Source organism: Engystomops pustulosus, chromosome 11 (assembly GCF_040894005.1).
Source record: "Engystomops pustulosus chromosome 11, aEngPut4.maternal, whole genome shotgun sequence".
Taxonomy (NCBI): Eukaryota; Metazoa; Chordata; class Amphibia; order Anura; family Leptodactylidae; genus Engystomops; species Engystomops pustulosus.
The window spans coordinates 85,235,120-85,253,842 of NC_092421.1; the positions used below are offsets into that span (position 1 = coordinate 85,235,120).

Genomic DNA, 18,723 nt, shown 5'->3' on the forward strand with positions numbered 1-18,723 from the left:
TCATACAGCCCAGGACCCATGGAGGTCTTATCCCCCCCTGTTTGAACCCCCTCAATCACAGGACCCTGTGCTCATCCCTGTGCAGATACCCATAACTGTCCAAAGACTGTGCAATCCCACTATAATAACTCCCACTCCTCATACCCTACCATATAAGATCCCAACCAGGATGGTACAACCCGAGGCCTTCCTATGGTGCTGTTACATGGGAACCCCAAGATGAGTGCACCCCAAAAACCAACCACATGTGCTGATCTACTATAGTGTAAATGTGACGGATGCTCCCAGCCCCAAAGTGTATGAGGTCCCTGGTAGTGGACGTGTATTCAGGACCCAGACCTGAAAGTGAGAGTATGGGGGTCTGACACTGGCGCAGGGTCCTGCACAGGGAGAGGGGACGGGAGACATTTGCAAACAATAAGAAAGAAGTTTGTAGAGAGGAAACGTCTGACTTTCCTCAGGAATCTCCCTGTGATTGATCGGCATTGTCTGCGTCTCCTAGTAAATAACACGCATTGTCCTCCATCACACAGAACAAAGCCGCCGCGCCACATTCCTGCAAAGAAAATGGGGGTTCTGTCGCCTTCTGACAACTTTGTCTTATTGGTCTTTATATGGTTTTCTCTACTAAACTGTATACAATGTATACACACACAGAGGCAGGGCCTTTCCCAAAATATACATTGTTACACCAATATCTACTAGTTCTGTCACCACCAGCCAAATATTGTATCATATACAATGTATTCATGTTTATATATCAATATTTTCTAAAATACACATTTAATATTATAGTAGTTACAAAATAATATGACTGGTCTCCCACCGACAGACGACTTTGTGGTATTATTCTTAATATTCTATTGTATTCATAGTTCTAGTTTTTATTTATTTACTATTTTACTTTCCCCAAAATACACATCACATAACATCACATTCCAGATACAAGAGAAATCTAATAGTTCTGTCACCCTCAGACAACTTTGTTTTGTTGGTCATTCGACGCTTTAACCCTTCGTAACCCCGGGTGTATTTATCCCCCCCCCTCCTCCTCCTTCCTTCCCGGACCCTTTTTTTTTTTATTTTTACCTACTTCAACATACGATGTTCTATATATTTTATTTAAGGACACATTAGAAATAGTTTTTTATGCAATAAGATGTTGGATACAATATTTTTTTTTTATAGTTAAGGAAAAAAAGGCAAAAATTATTGAAAAAAAACCAAATCTTTCAATTTTTCAAGTGGTAAAATATCTTTTTAGACACGATAGTTTGGGGAACTCCACTCTTATAGTTGCATTGTGTGAGTCAATACTATTTGTATCATTATTTTGCTAGTTTGTCACAGCACAAGGCATAGAACAACTGGTGCGGGTGATGGATTTTTTTCTATTGGTCGGCTATCACATGGTTAATTTGCGCAGAAACCACTTTGATGGTGTTCGGAGTCATAGTTAATCGTCACAGTTAACAGCGTCTCACAGAGCAGTATATAGTCGTACAGCAGTAAGACAGTGTATATACAGACTGATCCAAGTATAATATTTAGTGTTCATGAGAAATGGAGGCAATTTGCCTGACAAGGGGGTGTGGCTTGTCATAAAAGGTGTGGCTTAAATTGCTAAATTTTTTTTTACAATTGCACCAAAATTTAGGTAAAATATATGTGGACCATTGAGTTCACAATAACCAGGACCCGACTATCTCTCCTCCAGTTGGGTCAAGTTTAGTAAGAAATTCCCGGCAGAGGTTCGTACTATTTCTTTGCAGATTTGCATGTAGAAATAGCATTGAAGGTTACAGGACCTTTTGAAAGGTCCTTGCACCTGATTTTTATGCATTTTATTGCAATTTTTTATTTTATTCAATTTTTTTTGCATTTTTTATGCACTTGATTTTTATGCACTGGATTTTCGCACACATTTTATGCAGTAATCTTATGATTCTGGGCAGAAATTGATGATTTCGATGAAAGAGAAACAAATAATGTGGATTTCCGGGGGATTAGGTGCAGATTCTCATCCTATGAACCTGCTCTGTGAGTGCAATGAGGCCGAATCCTTGTATTGAGCCCAGACTGATAGCAGCAGAGGGGCTCCCATGTACCTCCCACAGGCAGCAGCCTCCTTCCTCCTCTATTGTTCCTGCTGCAAATATAGAGATAATACACTGAGATGAGGGGTCTCGCTGTGTATGAGGGGGACGGTGGGCTCTGGGCTGTGAGAGGACTGACCTACAGAGGTAAGTGCAGAGGTTCCCATTATACATGCAATGTCTGCAGCACCAGGTATTGGGAGAGAATAATGACAGGTTCTAGCATAGAAACCCTTGTCCACTGTAACGAAGCTCCAGCACATGCAAGACAGAATGGAAGACTAACAAAGTTTTCCTCCACTTGTATGTAGAGAACTTTCCAATCTGCTGCCTATGAGCGGGGGCAGGGAGGGGGCTCAGCAGCAGCAGGTTGCTCAGGCTGGGAATGGTGGGGGATGGGGGATGAGTTACAGAGCTTTACACAAGTTCAAGACTCAATCCAGGGGGAGACAATGGATGGTGTCGCCCCCTCCTCCATCAGGACCCCAACCCCCAGCCGCAATCATCCGAGAAGTGTTACGCCCGAAGTTACAAAATTTGGATACATAAGAGATGAATTTAGAAGCCGTCATTTCATTTTAAAAAATGTTTCCTTTATGTTTGTTACAATGTAACAGTTTGAATTCTAGGATTTTTTTTTTTTTATTTTAAACCCAATTTTATGGAATTTACTTAATGTTTTTTATCATTCTTATCATTTTTTACTCTAGTTTTGTCAAGAAAATTGGCTTAGAAGCATGAAAATGATAATTTCTAGTGCAAAGTAAAAAGTTTTTTTTTTTGGTAACTACATCACCTCCGCAGGGGCGCAGCTCGTAGCCCACTAGTGCAATAGCCATAGCATGAGAACTCTCAGTATTGAAAGTTTGCAGGTTTTTACCCACAATGTTGCGCCAAGCTGGTGGGCGGGGCCATTGTCATACGCCGTGTACCGGAGCGCCGGTTATGATAAATGTTCCCCAGTGTGAGTATGATTGTTAGAAATAGACTGCACTGTTATGGAAAGTTAATGGGAGTCCTCAAGATACCTGGGCGCTGTGCTCAGCAATTCCTGCACTCTGAGTGTTACTGTTCTTGTGTTAATAATCATGTTCCCATGAGCCCCCTTATACATCAGTAGCTCCCGATAATGAGACGTTACACGTGACTCTTGTGTCGCTGCGGTTTGTGGTTAGTTTTCCTCTGAAGTTGAGCTCGGATGTTGGTAAACAGTAATTATCCGTAGTATTTACTTCTCCAGTTCTCAGTCGTCCTCGTGCAGGAACATGTCCCATCGCCGATACGGATAATTAGCGCCGTGTATACAGATCATTACCCTGCCGTGTGATCAGGACTTCTCCAGCGGTTAACTAGTTAATCTCCGAAAGGGGGATGCCCTCTGGCTGGGTGTTCACACATGGCAGTCATGGGGCCTTTACCAGGTTTATCTGCTATTTATATTTATCTTGTGTATTTTGTAAAAACTGTATGAAGCCCTGCACATGCCCTCCACTAGATAGGGAGCCCCTGCGCATGCCCTCCACTAGATAGGGAGCCCCTGCGCATGCCCTCCACTAGATGGGGAGCCCCTGCACATGCCCTCCACTAGATAGGGAGCCCCTGCGCATGCCCTCCACTAGATAGGGAGCCCCTGCGCATGCCCTCCACTAGATAGGGAGCCCCTGCGCATGCCCTCCACTAGATGGGGAGCCCCTGCACATGCCCCCTCAGTAGATAGGGAGCCCCTGCACATGCCCTCCACTAGATAGGGAGCCCCTGCACATGCCCTCCACTAGATAGGGAGCCCCTGCACATGCACCCCCCCAATACATAGGGAACCCCCGCACATGCCCCCCCTCCAGTAGATAGGGTGGCCCTGCACATGCCCCCCCCCCAGTAGATAGGGAGCCCCTGCACATGCCCCCCCCCAGTAGATAGGGAGCCCCTGCACATGCCCCCCCCAGTAGATAGGGAGCCCCTGCACATGCCCCCCCCCTCCAGTAGATAGGGAGCCCCTGCACATGTCCCCCCTCCAAGTAGATAGGGTGCCCCTGCACATGTCCCCCCTCCAAGTAGATAGGGTGCCCCTGCACATGCCCCCCCCCCAGTAGATAGGGAGCCCCTGCACATGCACCCCCCAGTAGATATGGAGCTCCTGCACATGCGCCCCCAGTAGATAGGGAGCCCCTGCACATGCGCCCCCAGTAGATAGGGAGCCCCTGCACATGCCCCCCCAGTAGATATGGAGCCCCTGCACATGCCCCCCAGTAGATAGGGAGCCCCTGCACATGCGCCCCCAGTAGATAGGGAGCCCCTGCACATGCGCCCCCAGTAGATAGGGAGCCCCTGCACATGCCCCCCCAGTAGATATGGAGCTCCTGCACATGCACCCCCCCAGTACATAGGGAGCTCCTGCACATGCACCCCCCCAGTACATAGGGAGCCTCTGCACCTGCACCCCCCCTCAGTAGATAGGGAGCCTCTGCACATGCCCCCCCTCAGTAGATAACACCTTTTTTTGACCGTTGAATATCTGCTTATACCCCTGTAAAATGATCACTTCTAGCATAGAGTGCACGCTGAGAGTTTTCGTTGTTTACGTTGTTGACGTCCCTCAAATCCCAACTTATGTGTTGCTCTTTCAGTATTACAGGGTCAGTCCGTGGGCGTCTGACAACTGGCACTGATGCTGCTGCAGCGTCTCATGTCTGTGTCACACCGTTATCGCTGGAGGTGAAAGGTCAGAGAGCGAGGGGTGGGAAGTGTTAATGTTTAGCTGGACATTACCTATACAGTGTGAGATCCTTCCCCTATACATTACTGTACACTATACACTGTGTATGCGCATACTGACCACCAGGAGCACCTGGCATCCCAAAAAGAACATTTTGGGTCCGACCTCTGTGTCTCCTCCCGGGATGTGCCGCACGTCTCCTGCACCTGTGAAGAGGACGGAATTATTTCTGTTTGTTTGCGTTGCCGGGTGATTATTGTCTCAGCGCCGTTTATCAGTGACAAAGGTTGTAAGCGCCCAACCTCAAATAATATCCACCCTGATTGTGAGGGGAACGTCCCGTCACTGTGAGCGGCGAAACTCGGGACGTTCCTTCTATGTACTGGACTCTGGGTGTGATAGAAACTGGACTCATGGGATGTGGGGTCCATATGTTGTGGCTCCTTCCATGTATTGATGTTCTCCCGTAACTAAATAACTCCCCTATGGTATAAGGATCTCGCCTGCTATCCGGGGGGATGATGGGGGGTGTTGGGGATCTCACCTGCAATCTGGGGGGATGATGGGGGTGTTGGGGATCTCACCTGCTATCTGGGGGGATGATGGGGGTGTTGGGGATCTCACCTGCTATCTGGGGGGATGATGGGGGTGTTGGGGATCTCACCTGCTACCTGGGGGGATGATGGGGGTGTTGGGGATCTCACCTGCTATCCGGAGGGATGATGGGGGTGTTGGGGATCTCGCCTGCTATCCGGGGGGATGATGGGGGTGTTGGGGATCTCACCTGATATCTGGGGGGATGATGGGGGTGTTGGGGATCTCACCTGCTATCCGGGGGATGATGGGGGTGTTGGGGATCTCTCCTGCTACCTGGGGGATGATGGGGGTGTTGGGGATCTCGCCTGCTATCTGGGGGGATGATGGGGGTGTTGGGGATCTCGCCTGCTATCTGGGGGGGATGATGGGGGTGTTGAGGATCTCGCCTGCTATCTGGGGGGGATGATGGGGGTGTTGGGGATCTCGCCTGCTATCTGGGGGGGATGATGGGGGTGTTGGGGATCTCGCCTGCTATCTGGGGGATGATGGGGGTGTTGGGGATCTCGCCTGCTATCTGGGGGGGGGGGTGTTGGGGATCTCGCCTGCTATCTGGGGGATGATGGGGGTGTTGGGGATCTCGCCTGCTATCTGGGGGGATGATGGGGGTGTTGGGGATCTCACCTGCTACCTGGGGGGATGATGGGGGTGTTGGGGATCTCACCTGCTATCTGGAGGGATGATGGGGGTGTTGGGGATCTCACCTGCTATCCGGGGGATGATGGGGGTGTTGGGGATCTCGCCTGCTATCTGGGGGGGGGGGTGTTGGGGATCTCGCCTGCTATCTGGGGGATGATGGGGGTGTTGGGGATCTCGCCTGCTATCTGGGGGGATGATGGGGGTGTTGGGGATCTCGCCTGCTATCTGGAGGGATGATGGGGGTGTTGGGGATCTCGCCTGCTATCTGGGGGGATGATGGGGGTGTTGGGGATCTCGCCTGCTATCTGGAGGGATGATGGGGGTGTTGGGGATCTCGCCTGCTATCTGGGGGGATGATGGGGGTGTTGGGGATCTCGCCTGCTATCTGGGGGGGGGGGGGGTGTTGGGGATCTCGCCTGCTATCTGGGGGATGATGGGGGTGTTGGGGATCTCGCCTGCTATCTGGGGGGATGATGGGGGTGTTGGGGATCTCACCTGCTACCTGGGGGGATGATGGGGGTGTTGGGGATCTCGCCTGCTATCTGGGGGGATGATGGGGGTGTTGGGGATCTCGCCTGCTATCTGGAGGGATGATGGGGGTGTTGGGGATCTCGCCTGCTATCTGGGGGGATGATGGGGGTGTTGGGGATCTCGCCTGCTATCTGGGGGGGATGATGGGGGTGTTGGGGATCTCTCCTGCTATCTGGGGGGATGATGGGGGTGTTGGGGATCTCGCCTGCTATCTGGAGGGATGATGGGGGTGTTGGGGATCTCGCCTGCTATCTGGGGGGATGATGAGGGTGTTGGGGATCTCTCCTGCTATCTGGGGGGATGATGGGGGTGTTGGGGATCTCGCCTGCTATCTGGGGGGATGATGGGGGTGTTGGGGATCTCTCCTGCTATCTGGGGGGGATGATGGGGGTGTTGGGGATCTCTCCTGCTATCTGGGGGGGATGATGGGGGTGTTGGGGATCTCGCCTGCTATCTGGAGGGATGATGGGGGTGTTGGGGATCTCGCCTGCTATCTGGGGGGATGATGGGGGTGTTGGGGATCTCTCCTGCTATCTGGGGGGATGATGGGGGTGTTGGGGATCTCACCTGCTACCTGGGGGGATGATGGGGGTGTTGGGGATCTCGCCTGCTATCTGGGGGGATGATGGGGGTGTTGGGGATCTCGCCTGCTATCTGGAGGGATGATGGGGGTGTTGGGGATCTCGCCTGCTATCTGGGGGGATGATGGGGGTGTTGAGGATCTCGCCTGCTATCTGGGGGGGATGATGGGGGTGTTGGGGATCTCGCCTGCTATCTGGGGGGGATGATGGGGGTGTTGGGGATCTCGCCTGCTATCTGGGGGATGATGGGGGTGTTGGGGATCTCGCCTGCTATCTGGGGGATGATGGGGGTGTTGGGGATCTCGCCTGCTATCTGGGGGATGATGGGGGTGTTGGGGATCTCGCCTGCTATCTGGGGGGATGATGGGGGTGTTGGGGATCTCACCTGCTACCTGGGGGGATGATGGGGGTGTTGGGGATCTCGCCTGCTATCTGGGGGGATGATGGGGGTGTTGGGGATCTCGCCTGCTATCTGGAGGGATGATGGGGGTGTTGGGGATCTCGCCTGCTATCTGGGGGGATGATGGGGGTGTTGGGGATCTCGCCTGCTATCTGGAGGGATGATGGGGGTGTTGGGGATCTCTCCTGCTATCTGGGGGGATGATGGGGGTGTTGGGGATCTCGCCTGCTATCTGGGGGGGGGGTGTTGGGGATCTCGCCTGCTATCTGGGGGATGATGGGGGTGTTGGGGATCTCGCCTGCTATCTGGGGGGATGATGGGGGTGTTGGGGATCTCACCTGCTACCTGGGGGGATGATGGGGGTGTTGGGGATCTCGCCTGCTATCTGGGGGGATGATGGGGGTGTTGGGGATCTCGCCTGCTATCTGGAGGGATGATGGGGGTGTTGGGGATCTCGCCTGCTATCTGGGGGGATGATGGGGGTGTTGGGGATCTCTCCTGCTATCTGGGGGGATGATGGGGGTGTTGGGGATCTCGCCTGCTATCTGGAGGGATGATGGGGGTGTTGGGGATCTCGCCTTGTATCTGGGGGGATGATGGGGGTGTTGGGGATCTCGCCTGCTATCTGGGGGGATGATGGGGGTGTTGGGGATCTCACCTGCTACCTGGGGGGATGATGGGGGTGTTGGGGATCTCGCCTGCTATCTGGGGGGATGATGGGGGTGTTGGGGATCTCGCCTGCTATCTGGAGGGATGATGGGGGTGTTGGGGATCTCGCCTGCTATCTGGGGGGGGTGATGGGGGTGTTGGGGATCTCGCCTGCTATCTGGGGGGGGTGATGGGGGTGTTGGGGATCTCTCCTGCTATCTGGGGGGATGATGGGGGTGTTGGGGATCTCGCCTGCTATCTGGAGGGATGATGGGGGTGTTGGGGATCTCGCCTGCTATCTGGGGGGATGATGGGGGTGTTGGGGATCTCGCCTGCTATCTGGAGGGATGATGGGGGTGTTGGGGATCTCTCCTGCTATCTGGGGGGATGATGGGGGTGTTGGGGATCTCGCCTGCTATCTGGGGGGGGGGGTGTTGGGGATCTCGCCTGCTATCTGGGGGATGATGGGGGTGTTGGGGATCTCGCCTGCTATCTGGGGGGATGATGGGGGTGTTGGGGATCTCACCTGCTACCTGGGGGGATGATGGGGGTGTTGGGGATCTCGCCTGCTATCTGGGGGGATGATGGGGGTGTTGGGGATCTCGCCTGCTATCTGGAGGGATGATGGGGGTGTTGGGGATCTCTCCTGCTATCTGGGGGGATGATGGGGGTGTTGGGGATCTCGCCTGCTATCTGGAGGGATGATGGGGGTGTTGGGGATCTCGCCTGCTATCTGGGGGGATGATGGGGGTGTTGGGGATCTCGCCTGCTATCTGGAGGGATGATGGGGGTGTTGGGGATCTCTCCTGCTATCTGGGGGGATGATGGGGGTGTTGGGGATCTCGCCTGCTATCTGGGGGGGGGGGGTGTTGGGGATCTCGCCTGCTATCTGGGGGATGATGGGGGTGTTGGGGATCTCGCCTGCTATCTGGGGGGATGATGGGGGTGTTGGGGATCTCGCCTGCTACCTGGGGGGATGATGGGGGTGTTGGGGATCTCGCCTGCTATCTGGGGGGATGATGGGGGTGTTGGGGATCTCGCCTGCTATCTGGAGGGATGATGGGGGTGTTGGGGATCTCGCCTGCTATCTGGGGGGATGATGGGGGTGTTGGGGATCTCTCCTGCTATCTGGGGGGATGATGGGGGTGTTGGGGATCTCGCCTGCTATCTGGAGGGATGATGGGGGTGTTGGGGATCTCGCCTTGTATCTGGGGGGATGATGGGGGTGTTGGGGATCTCGCCTGCTATCTGGGGGGGGGGGGTGTTGGGGATCTCGCCTGCTATCTGGGGGATGATGGGGGTGTTGGGGATCTCGCCTGCTATCTGGGGGGATGATGGGGGTGTTGGGGATCTCACCTGCTACCTGGGGGGATGATGGGGGTGTTGGGGATCTCGCCTGCTATCTGGGGGGATGATGGGGGTGTTGGGGATCTCGCCTGCTATCTGGAGGGATGATGGGGGTGTTGGGGATCTCGCCTGCTATCTGGGGGGATGATGGGGGTGTTGGGGATCTCGCCTGCTATCTGGGGGGGATGATGGGGGTGTTGGGGATCTCTCCTGCTATCTGGGGGGATGATGGGGGTGTTGGGGATCTCGCCTGCTATCTGGAGGGATGATGGGGGTGTTGGGGATCTCGCCTGCTATCTGGGGGGATGATGAGGGTGTTGGGGATCTCTCCTGCTATCTGGGGGGATGATGGGGGTGTTGGGGATCTCGCCTGCTATCTGGGGGGATGATGGGGGTGTTGGGGATCTCTCCTGCTATCTGGGGGGGATGATGGGGGTGTTGGGGATCTCTCCTGCTATCTGGGGGGGATGATGGGGGTGTTGGGGATCTCGCCTGCTATCTGGAGGGATGATGGGGGTGTTGGGGATCTCGCCTGCTATCTGGGGGGATGATGGGGGTGTTGGGGATCTCTCCTGCTATCTGGGGGGATGATGGGGGTGTTGGGGATCTCGCCTGCTATCTGGGGGGATGATGGGGGTGTTGGGGATCTCTCCTGCTATCTGGGGGGATGATGGGGGTGTTGGGGATCTCTCCTGCTATCTGGGGGGATGATGAGGGTGTTGGGGATCTCGCCTGCTATCTGGGGGGATGATGAGGGTGTTGGGCATCTCGCCTGCTATCTGGGGGGGGATGATGGGGGTGTTGGGGATCTCGCCTGCTATCTGGGGGGGATGATGGGGGTGTTGGGCATCTCGCCTGCTATCTGGGGGGATGATGAGGGTGTTGGGGATCTCTCCTGCTATCTGGGGGGATGATGGGGGTGTTGGGCATCTCTCCTGCTATCTGGGGGGGATGATGGGGGTGTTGGGGATCTCACCTGCTATCTGGGGGGGGGTGTTGGGGATCTCTCCTGCCCTCCAGGGTGCTAGGAGGACCGTGTCTGCCATCCTGTGATCATTCAAAGTGGAACTAGTTCACCTTCAACCCCTTCGCCCTTTCTTCAGACTGTATATCTACACCGGTCTCCTCCATCCTAATTATTTTAGTAAATATTAGCCAGAAGGTCGTGTTCTCCAACTGCCCCATACAGGTGGGGGGGGGGGGGGGTGAGGTCACTGAATGGGGCAGTTACATGAATAGAACTAGTGATGCTGATTTTCTACTTTTCAGGCTCTCTGTCCTGTGCACAGACCCCACATATAATATCATATAGTCACCTATCAGGATATACACCAGGTGTGTAGCGTAACCTACCTGGCAGAAGGAAGTATCAGGGCGTGTATGTGCTCCTACACATATATGTCCAGCATCTACATGGCGCTTCTTTACACCCCGCCATATGGCGTTAGCAGTGCGCATGCGGGGGTATAATCTGCACCGGCGTCCACGTTGTTTTTGTGTTTTCATTGTTTTCCGTCTTATCCATCAAGAAATGAGTAGATTATGTCTGGAGCAGGTGGTGCAGCGGGGGATTAGTGGTAATCTGCTCCTTATTAACAGATTACATCTAAAACCATGTTATTGATTGTTTTAAAAATTCCACTTATTTATGTAAAATTGATAATTGGATACATTTTAATTAAAAATCTTCCTATTAGCCGGCAGTGATGCCAGTGTGGTGCGGGTAAAGCAGGTCGTGGCCTTCTGCAATAATGGGGATTAGATATGAGGTGGATGATCTCTTCCGGGCTAGTGATCTGATCCTCGTCTTCTCCCGCAGACATGACGCTTCTGTCCTCACAGCCCGAGGTCCTGGAGGAGAGTCCATCTGCCGCGTCCACCACCGAGAACTCGGAGATGAGGATGCTGGAGAAGAGGTCAAAGGTCATCGAGGAACTGTTACAGACCGAACGCGACTACCTGAGGGACCTAGAGACCTGCGTGGAGCACATCATGCGCCCCCTACAGGCCACACAGGTACCACCCAGCCAAGAGGTGCCACAGAGAGTCCTGGTGTGTATGGAATAGAGGTGACCCCTATATGGCCTGGCACCGGCTACGGACACATATACACCTTATACGTACATGTATTCTCCTTCACAAATCCCTCTCTGATACATTGTAGCAGACTGTCAGCTGTGAGAATGAATTCTGTAACATTGGAGCTAATTGGAAACAATAGTTTATGTATTTTTTGCTCATTTATCGCATCTGATTTAACCCTTCATTTCCTCGCAGATGACAAATGTGGATTTTGATGTTCTTTTTGGAAACATCCATTCAGTGATCAGTGTGACGCAGATGTTACTGGGAGCGCTGGAGAACTGCGACTCTGTGGGTGAGTAGTGCTCTATAGGGGAATTAGTGTCCTAGACATGTGGCTTCTATAGGTGCCATCGTGTCCTAGATACATGGATTCTATAGGGGATTGGTGTCCTGGACATGTATATTCTATAGGGGGATTAGTGTCCTGGACATGTATATTCTATAGGGGGATTAGTGTCCTGGACATGTGGCTTCTATAGGTGCAATGGTGTCCTAGACACATGGATTCTATAGGGGATTAGTGTCTTCCACCTGTGGCTTTTATCAGGGAACTTGGGGGATTTGGTGTCCTTGGCGTGGCCTTTTTATTGGGGACTAGTGTCCTTGATATGTGGCTTCTATAGGGGGATTGTAACCAGGTTCATATAAACATGATCTACCATTGTGAGCAATACAGAGATAATCATGTCATTCTGAATACGCAAATTAGCCTGCAAGTGCACTGAGGGCGGACCTATGTGGACAGATTTGCCTACAGACAGCAATGACGGAGACAGAGATGGAAATGCCAATCGGCCATAAAGGCAGCAATTCCCAAAGATAGTCGGGGGACACTTGCATCTGTAGGCAAATTGTGCCCGCCCCCAGTGCACTTGCACGGTCATTTGCATATCATTCAAACGTTGATTATTTTTTCATTGTTTTTCTGGTTTGTAGCCCAGTTTCTGCTCCTGAAATATCTTCTATTTACACGGAAATATTATTGGTTACAGACTCCTTCTTAAAGGGGAAGGTTAAGGAAACAAACAAGATCTCTGTGATGAGGAACAGATGATCTCATAAACTCCAGAGCACCATTATGTAAATCTTATTGTTACTCTTCCCCAGGTCTGATATTCCTCGAGCAGCGGATGGAGCTGGAGTGCGTGTACAAGGAGTATTGTCAGAACCACGAGGAAACCATCGCACTGCTGGAAAGCTACGAGAAAAACGAGAAGTTCCAGAGGAGCCTCCACGAGTGTATGGAGACTGTCAAGTAAGATGGACACCGGAACGTCAGAGGCTGGGACCTCACAAGGGGCACCCGGGGAATCTGGCGGCAGAGCATGCATGTCTATCACAGCAGAGACACAGAGGGGTCCAGACTTGGGGTACAGGGCCGGCGCCCTGTACCAGATCTGCTGGGGGCCCACATAAGGCTGTACATAAGGAATCCATGGGAGTGAATGGGGCTGTATATAATGAATTCATAGGGATGAGGGGGGCTTATATAAAATAACCATGAGGGGGCTGATTGCTATGATAAACTAGGGAATATTTTAGGACAGGAGACTGTTTTAGTGTCTGAATTTTCAATGCCGCCACATGAGTTCACTGAAAGGGGCCCACTGAGGCTCTGCCGCCCAGGGGCCCACTGAGGCTCTGCCGCCCAGGGGCCCACTGAGGCTCTGCCGCCCAGGGGCCCACTGAGGCTCTGCCGCCCAGGGGCCCACTGAGGCTCTGCCGCCCAGGGGCCCACTGAGGCTCTGCCGCCCAGGGGCCCACTGAGGCTCTGCCGCCCAGGGGCCCACTGAGGCTCTGCCGCCCAGGGGCCCACTGAGGCTCTGCCGCCCAGGGGCCCACTGAGGCTCTGCCGCCCAGGGGCCCACTGAGGCTCTGCCGCCCAGGGGCCCACTGAGGCTCTGCCGCCCAGGGGCCCACTGAGGCTCTGCCGCCCAGGGGCCCACTGAGGCTCTGCCGCCCAGGGGCCCACTGAGGCTCTGCCGCCCAGGGGCCCACTGAGGCTCTGCCGCCCAGGGGCCCACTGAGGCTCTGCCGCCCAGGGGCCCACTGAGGCTCTGCCGCCCAGGGGCCCACTGAGGCTCTGCCGCCCAGGGGCCCACTGAGGCTCTGCCGCCCAGGGGCCCACTGAGGCTCTGCCGCCCAGGGGCCCACTGAGGCTCTGCCGCCCAGGGGCCCACTGAGGCTCTGCCGCCCAGGGGCCCACTGAGGCTCTGCCGCCCAGGGGCCCACTGAGGCTCTGCCGCCCAGGGGCCCACTGAGGCTCTGCCGCCCAGGGGACCACTGGACTCTGCCGCCCAGGGGCCTACTGATACCTGGAGCCGACCCTGTTAGGGAGCAATAAAGAGTCCAGTTCTATAACTGATACAATATAACTGGGGGTCCTTCTTCTCATAGACCTCTGTGGTACATACCCTTTGGGGCAGCCATTGGGGGCATCGCCCCGACCCCACCGGCAGTCTGGTTAGGACTTTGTATCGCTTCGCTGCCGAGATTTTTCTCAGTGGTTTATTTACATAAAGTTTCATGTTCCCTTCATCCCTTTTGATCTTTTCTTGGTGATGCTGAATCCAGCTGAGCGCAGGAGCTTACAATTCATTACTAACACGCCGTGTCCGTCGCTTTACAAAACAGTTTCTTTGCCTTTTCTTAAAAAATGTGCGTGGGTGGTAACTGTGTTTTTTGTTTCTCCCCTTTTTCTTGTGACACAGGAGCCTGTACCAGGAATGGTGAGTAAACTTCAATGCTTTATGTTCTTAAAGGGAAGCCATAAAAGTCCCCTCTATCTATTTGTTTAAAGGGTTTGTCCACTTTTTTGTTGGCTGCTCATAGATTGTAACACTACTGATAATCCCAGCAATCACTCGTGATCGGCATGAGTGTTCCCTTCTCCTACAGCACCCCTGCTGGAGAGATGAAGTATTACATGGGGGCAACAGAAAACAATGGGGCAGATTTACTTACCCGGTCGATTCGCGATCCAGCGGCGCGTTCTCTGCGGTGGATTCGGGTCCGGTCGGTATTTATTAAGGCAGTTCCTCCGCCGTCCACCAGGTGGCGCTGCTGCGCTGAAGTTCCCCGCAACGCACTGGAATACACCGAGCCGGGCTGAGTGAAGGCAAGTGCAAGCTTCGCGACACATTTTTTTTTTTAAATGCGGCGGTTTTTCCGAATCCGTCGGGTTTTCGTTCGGCCACGCCCCCCCGATTTCCGTCGCGTGCATGCCAGCGCTGATGCGCCACAATCTGATCGCATGCGCCAAAATCCCGGGGCAATACAGGGAAAATCGGCGCAAATCGGAAATATTCGGGTAACACGTCGGGAAAACGCGAATCGGGCCTTGGAGGGCTGAAACTTCTATTATTTTGGGAATTTCAATGTATTTCATATTACGACGCTTTTTGGTTTATTTACTTGCAGACAGAATTTACTGATTTTGCATGTTATCCCACAGGGGGCGCACCAACTACATAAACCTGGGGTCCTTCCTTATTAAGCCTGTGCAGAGGATTATGCGATACCCTTTACTCCTCATGGAGCTCCAAGGGGCGACCCCCGAATCTCACCCCGACAAGAACCCCATAAGGGAAGCGGTGCGAGCCGCCAAGGAGATCAACGTCAACATTAACGAATACAAGAGGAGGAAGGACCTGGGTGAGTCCTGGGCGACTGTTAAAGGGGCTCAATTCTCTCTGACCGCCCCTTTAATAGGAGAGAGTTGGAGAGTTATGGGTCTGGGGATTTATACAGCAGAATTTTAAGGGGCAAATTACTAAAGTATTGGTAGCCAATGAGTTTTTGGCGAGGGGCTGTGACAAATGAGTGACGTCATTGGGGGGGGGGGGGGAGTGACTGAGTGACATTACTCAGTTGTCACAGCCACTCCCACCCAATGACATTACTCAGTTGTCACAGCCACTCCCACCCAATGACGTCGGGCTGTGACAACTAAACAAGACACTGGGTAAATAGTTTATTTTTGAAATTTAATTAAAATGTTTACTTCCTGCAGTTGTAAAATACCGCAAAGGAGATGAAGAGAGTCTCATAGACAAGATTTATAAGCTAAATATCCACTCCATCATCAAGAAATCCAACCGGGTGAGCAGCCACCTGAAGCATCTCACCGGACTCGCCCCCCAGGTAATGGAACTTACTGGCACTGAATGTTAAATACAGAAGTTTTCCAGGATGTTGCAGTAACAGCGCCTCCCATGTCCATAGGTCACCTCCAGTATTACAGCTCAGACTAATTTATAAATGAATTGTGCAGGTGATTGTTACTTAAAGGAAATGTCCATCTTATCACCAGATCAAAGACGAAGTGTTCGAGGAGACGGAGAAGAACTTCAGGATGCAGGAGCGGCTCATCAAGTCCTTCATCCGCGACCTCTCTGTCTACCTGCAGCACATCAGGGTGAGGCCCTAATAGCAGTGTGCTAAATCCTGACCTGATGGCGAGATGTCACATACCAGGAGCTCAGTGTCATCTCATGCGGGGTTAATAAGTAACATCACAGGAGGTGTTTTTCATATCCAAGTTCATGGCGTTCACTCCGAGCTTGTAAATAACGAGGATCATGGGAATTCATAGAGAAAATTCCATTTTGAAATCCATGTGTAATACTTACTTTCCCCTCCGGGGGCGATACAGGGAAACTGGTTTGCAGCGATCGCTGTGGTCAGGCAGCAGATATCTAGATTAAAGTTTCTGTGTGGGTGGAAAGTGGGGTAAGTAGCTGTTTGGGAGTTCACTTACTGGGGTAGAGGACCTGTTCACATGAGGTTAGGATCTATTGGTTTGGATCTCCCGCCTTTCCTCCAATATTTGTGGGTTTGGAACTTGAAGCCCCAATCCTTTTTATCAAACTGGTCCATGTCACATAATTGAAAGATCCAAATTGCCCCCCAGCGCATGCGCAAGACGTATCCATAAGCCCCACTTTATCCCAAGTCTTCTCTTCTCATCCATTGGTTTGGGGTTAAGGGGTGGAGGAGAGAGTCATCTGTATAGATACATCAATGTCCACTTTTTGTCTACTTTTCTGGGTCACTGTCGTCTATAAGAACATGGGATCAGCCACCTATTTAGTAGGGGGTCAGGTAGGGTCAGTACCAGCACTGGGCCCAGAGGTGCTGGAGGGCATAGGAATCCATTTTGGTGAGGGGGGCTGTATCTAATGAATCCATAGGGGGTCTGTATATAAAATATCCATGAGGAGGCTGTTTGGGATAATAAACTAGGGAATATTTTCGAGAACAGGAGACCGTTTTAGTTTCTGAGTTGCAAAGGGACCCACTGAGGCTCTGCTGCCCAGGGGCCTCCTGAGACCAGGAGCCGACGCTGGGGTCAGGGAGCTGTTCCTGCCCTCATTGTAAGCCTCAGTTTCGCTTGTGTTTTCTAGGAATCGGCCTGTGTGAAGGTCCTGGCCGCTATGAGTATGTGGGATTTATACTCGGACAAAGGGAGCAGTGACCTGGAGAAGTTCCAGAAGGCTCATCGGCACATCAGCGAGAAGCTCTTCACCGAGTTTGTGAGTGCTCGCTGTCTCTTGTTTCATTAATATTTCTGGTATAAACATATATAATTGTATCTCTCATTCCTTTGGTTCCTGGATTAAAGGGATAGAAATTTGCCTTCCCTCTTCTTAGATAACTTGTAACGCCCGAGTGTCCTGTCGGCTATTGGTCGTGTGGGATTGTTATCTGCATCTGATTGTTGGGGTCTGACCCCTGACGATCCCATTGATCAGATGGAAAAAAAAAGTGAGACAGCGCCATATAAACTGTGGGGGATCTTGGTTCTGCAACTCCGTCCCTTCTATCAGCTGATGAGTCCATGAATTGGACCTCGATTGTGTATTCAGGAACCTTTACACTGTACATAGATGTCCCTGGCAGTAACATAGGGCTAGTAATTATACCCCTGACATTCCAGCCTGCGGGCATTACTGGGGTGTGTCCCGGGCAGAGATAATAGGACTATATACACATAGAAGATAATATCCTGCAGGACTGAACAGAGAAGAATTGTGGATTGTGTTTCAAAACCCAATCCAGACAGAACGGGATGGACCCAACCCGATGGCCGACAGTTCTCTAGTTCTGTTATATATTCTAGACATGTATATTTCTGCCTCACAGAAGGAAAGAACAGAGAAGCTGGTGATCTCCCCTCTGAATCAGCTCCTCACCATGTTCGCTGGACCTCACAAGCTGGTGCAGAAACGCTTTGATAAGCTCCTGGACTATCACAACTGCACGGAGCGAGCCGAGAAACTGAAGGACAAGAAGACCCTGGACGAGCTGCAGTCGGCCCGGAACAACTACGAGGCTCTGAACGCACAGCTACTCGACGAGCTGCCCAAATTTCACAATTTCGCCAAGGAGTTATTTTCCAGCTGTGTCCGGGGCTACGCCAATGCCCATTGTGACTTTGTGAAACTCGCCCTGGAGGAACTGAAGCCGCTTCTATCTGTAAGTCTGAGAGATGTCCATAGACTGAGGATCATCAATGTCCAGACAGAGGTGAATTGAGATGAAATTTGTGATGTTTTTGTGTCTTCCTAGCTGTTGGGGATCGGCGGACGTGAAGGGAACCTGATTGCGTTATTCCAGGAGGAGCACAGCAAGGTTCTAGAGCAGCTGCAGGTCTTCACTTTCTTCCCCGAGAACCCTCCTCCGGCCAAGAAGCCTTTCGAGAGGAAAACCATTGAGCGGCAATCTGCTAGGAAGACCGTCCCGAGCCCGGTGAGTGATGTGTGGTTGTGATCCTGAAATTTTTATCGCATTGCAATCTTTGGTTGTACTTTAAGTTACTGAATAAAGTTGTGGTTTGTTTAACCTTTACAGGCCAAATACATCCCACAGCAAGACGAACATCGGACGTTGTTACTCGCCAGGTACCCGCCGGAAAAACTCTACCAGGCTGAACGTAACTTCAATGCCGCCCAGGACCTGGATGTGTGTGTACAAGAGGGGGATCTGATCGGGGTAATCAAACAACAGGACCCAATGGGAAGTCAGAACCGGTGGCTGGTAGACAATGGAGGTAAGTTGTGCTAGTAGTGCCAGGTTTAAGGGAAGTAG

At 52.4% G+C, this 18,723-nt stretch overlaps 1 protein-coding gene across 3 annotated transcripts in view; it reads left to right on the forward strand.

Moving 5' to 3' along the window:
- DNMBP (dynamin binding protein) overlaps window positions 1-18,723 on the forward strand; it is a 105,624-nt gene that overhangs the window by 83,049 nt on the left and 3,852 nt on the right. For all 3 annotated transcript variants that reach the window (XM_072130058.1, XM_072130057.1, XM_072130059.1), the window contains 11 exons: window positions 11,369-11,565; window positions 11,827-11,926; window positions 12,742-12,889; window positions 14,346-14,363; window positions 15,089-15,288; window positions 15,647-15,777; window positions 15,947-16,051; window positions 17,040-17,168; window positions 17,779-18,111; window positions 18,205-18,384; window positions 18,487-18,685. In XM_072130058.1, the coding sequence (XP_071986159.1) occupies window positions 11,369-11,565; window positions 11,827-11,926; window positions 12,742-12,889; window positions 14,346-14,363; window positions 15,089-15,288; window positions 15,647-15,777; window positions 15,947-16,051; window positions 17,040-17,168; window positions 17,779-18,111; window positions 18,205-18,384; window positions 18,487-18,685 (1,740 nt within the window). The remainder of the gene's footprint in view (window positions 1-11,368; window positions 11,566-11,826; window positions 11,927-12,741; window positions 12,890-14,345; window positions 14,364-15,088; window positions 15,289-15,646; window positions 15,778-15,946; window positions 16,052-17,039; window positions 17,169-17,778; window positions 18,112-18,204; window positions 18,385-18,486; window positions 18,686-18,723) is intronic.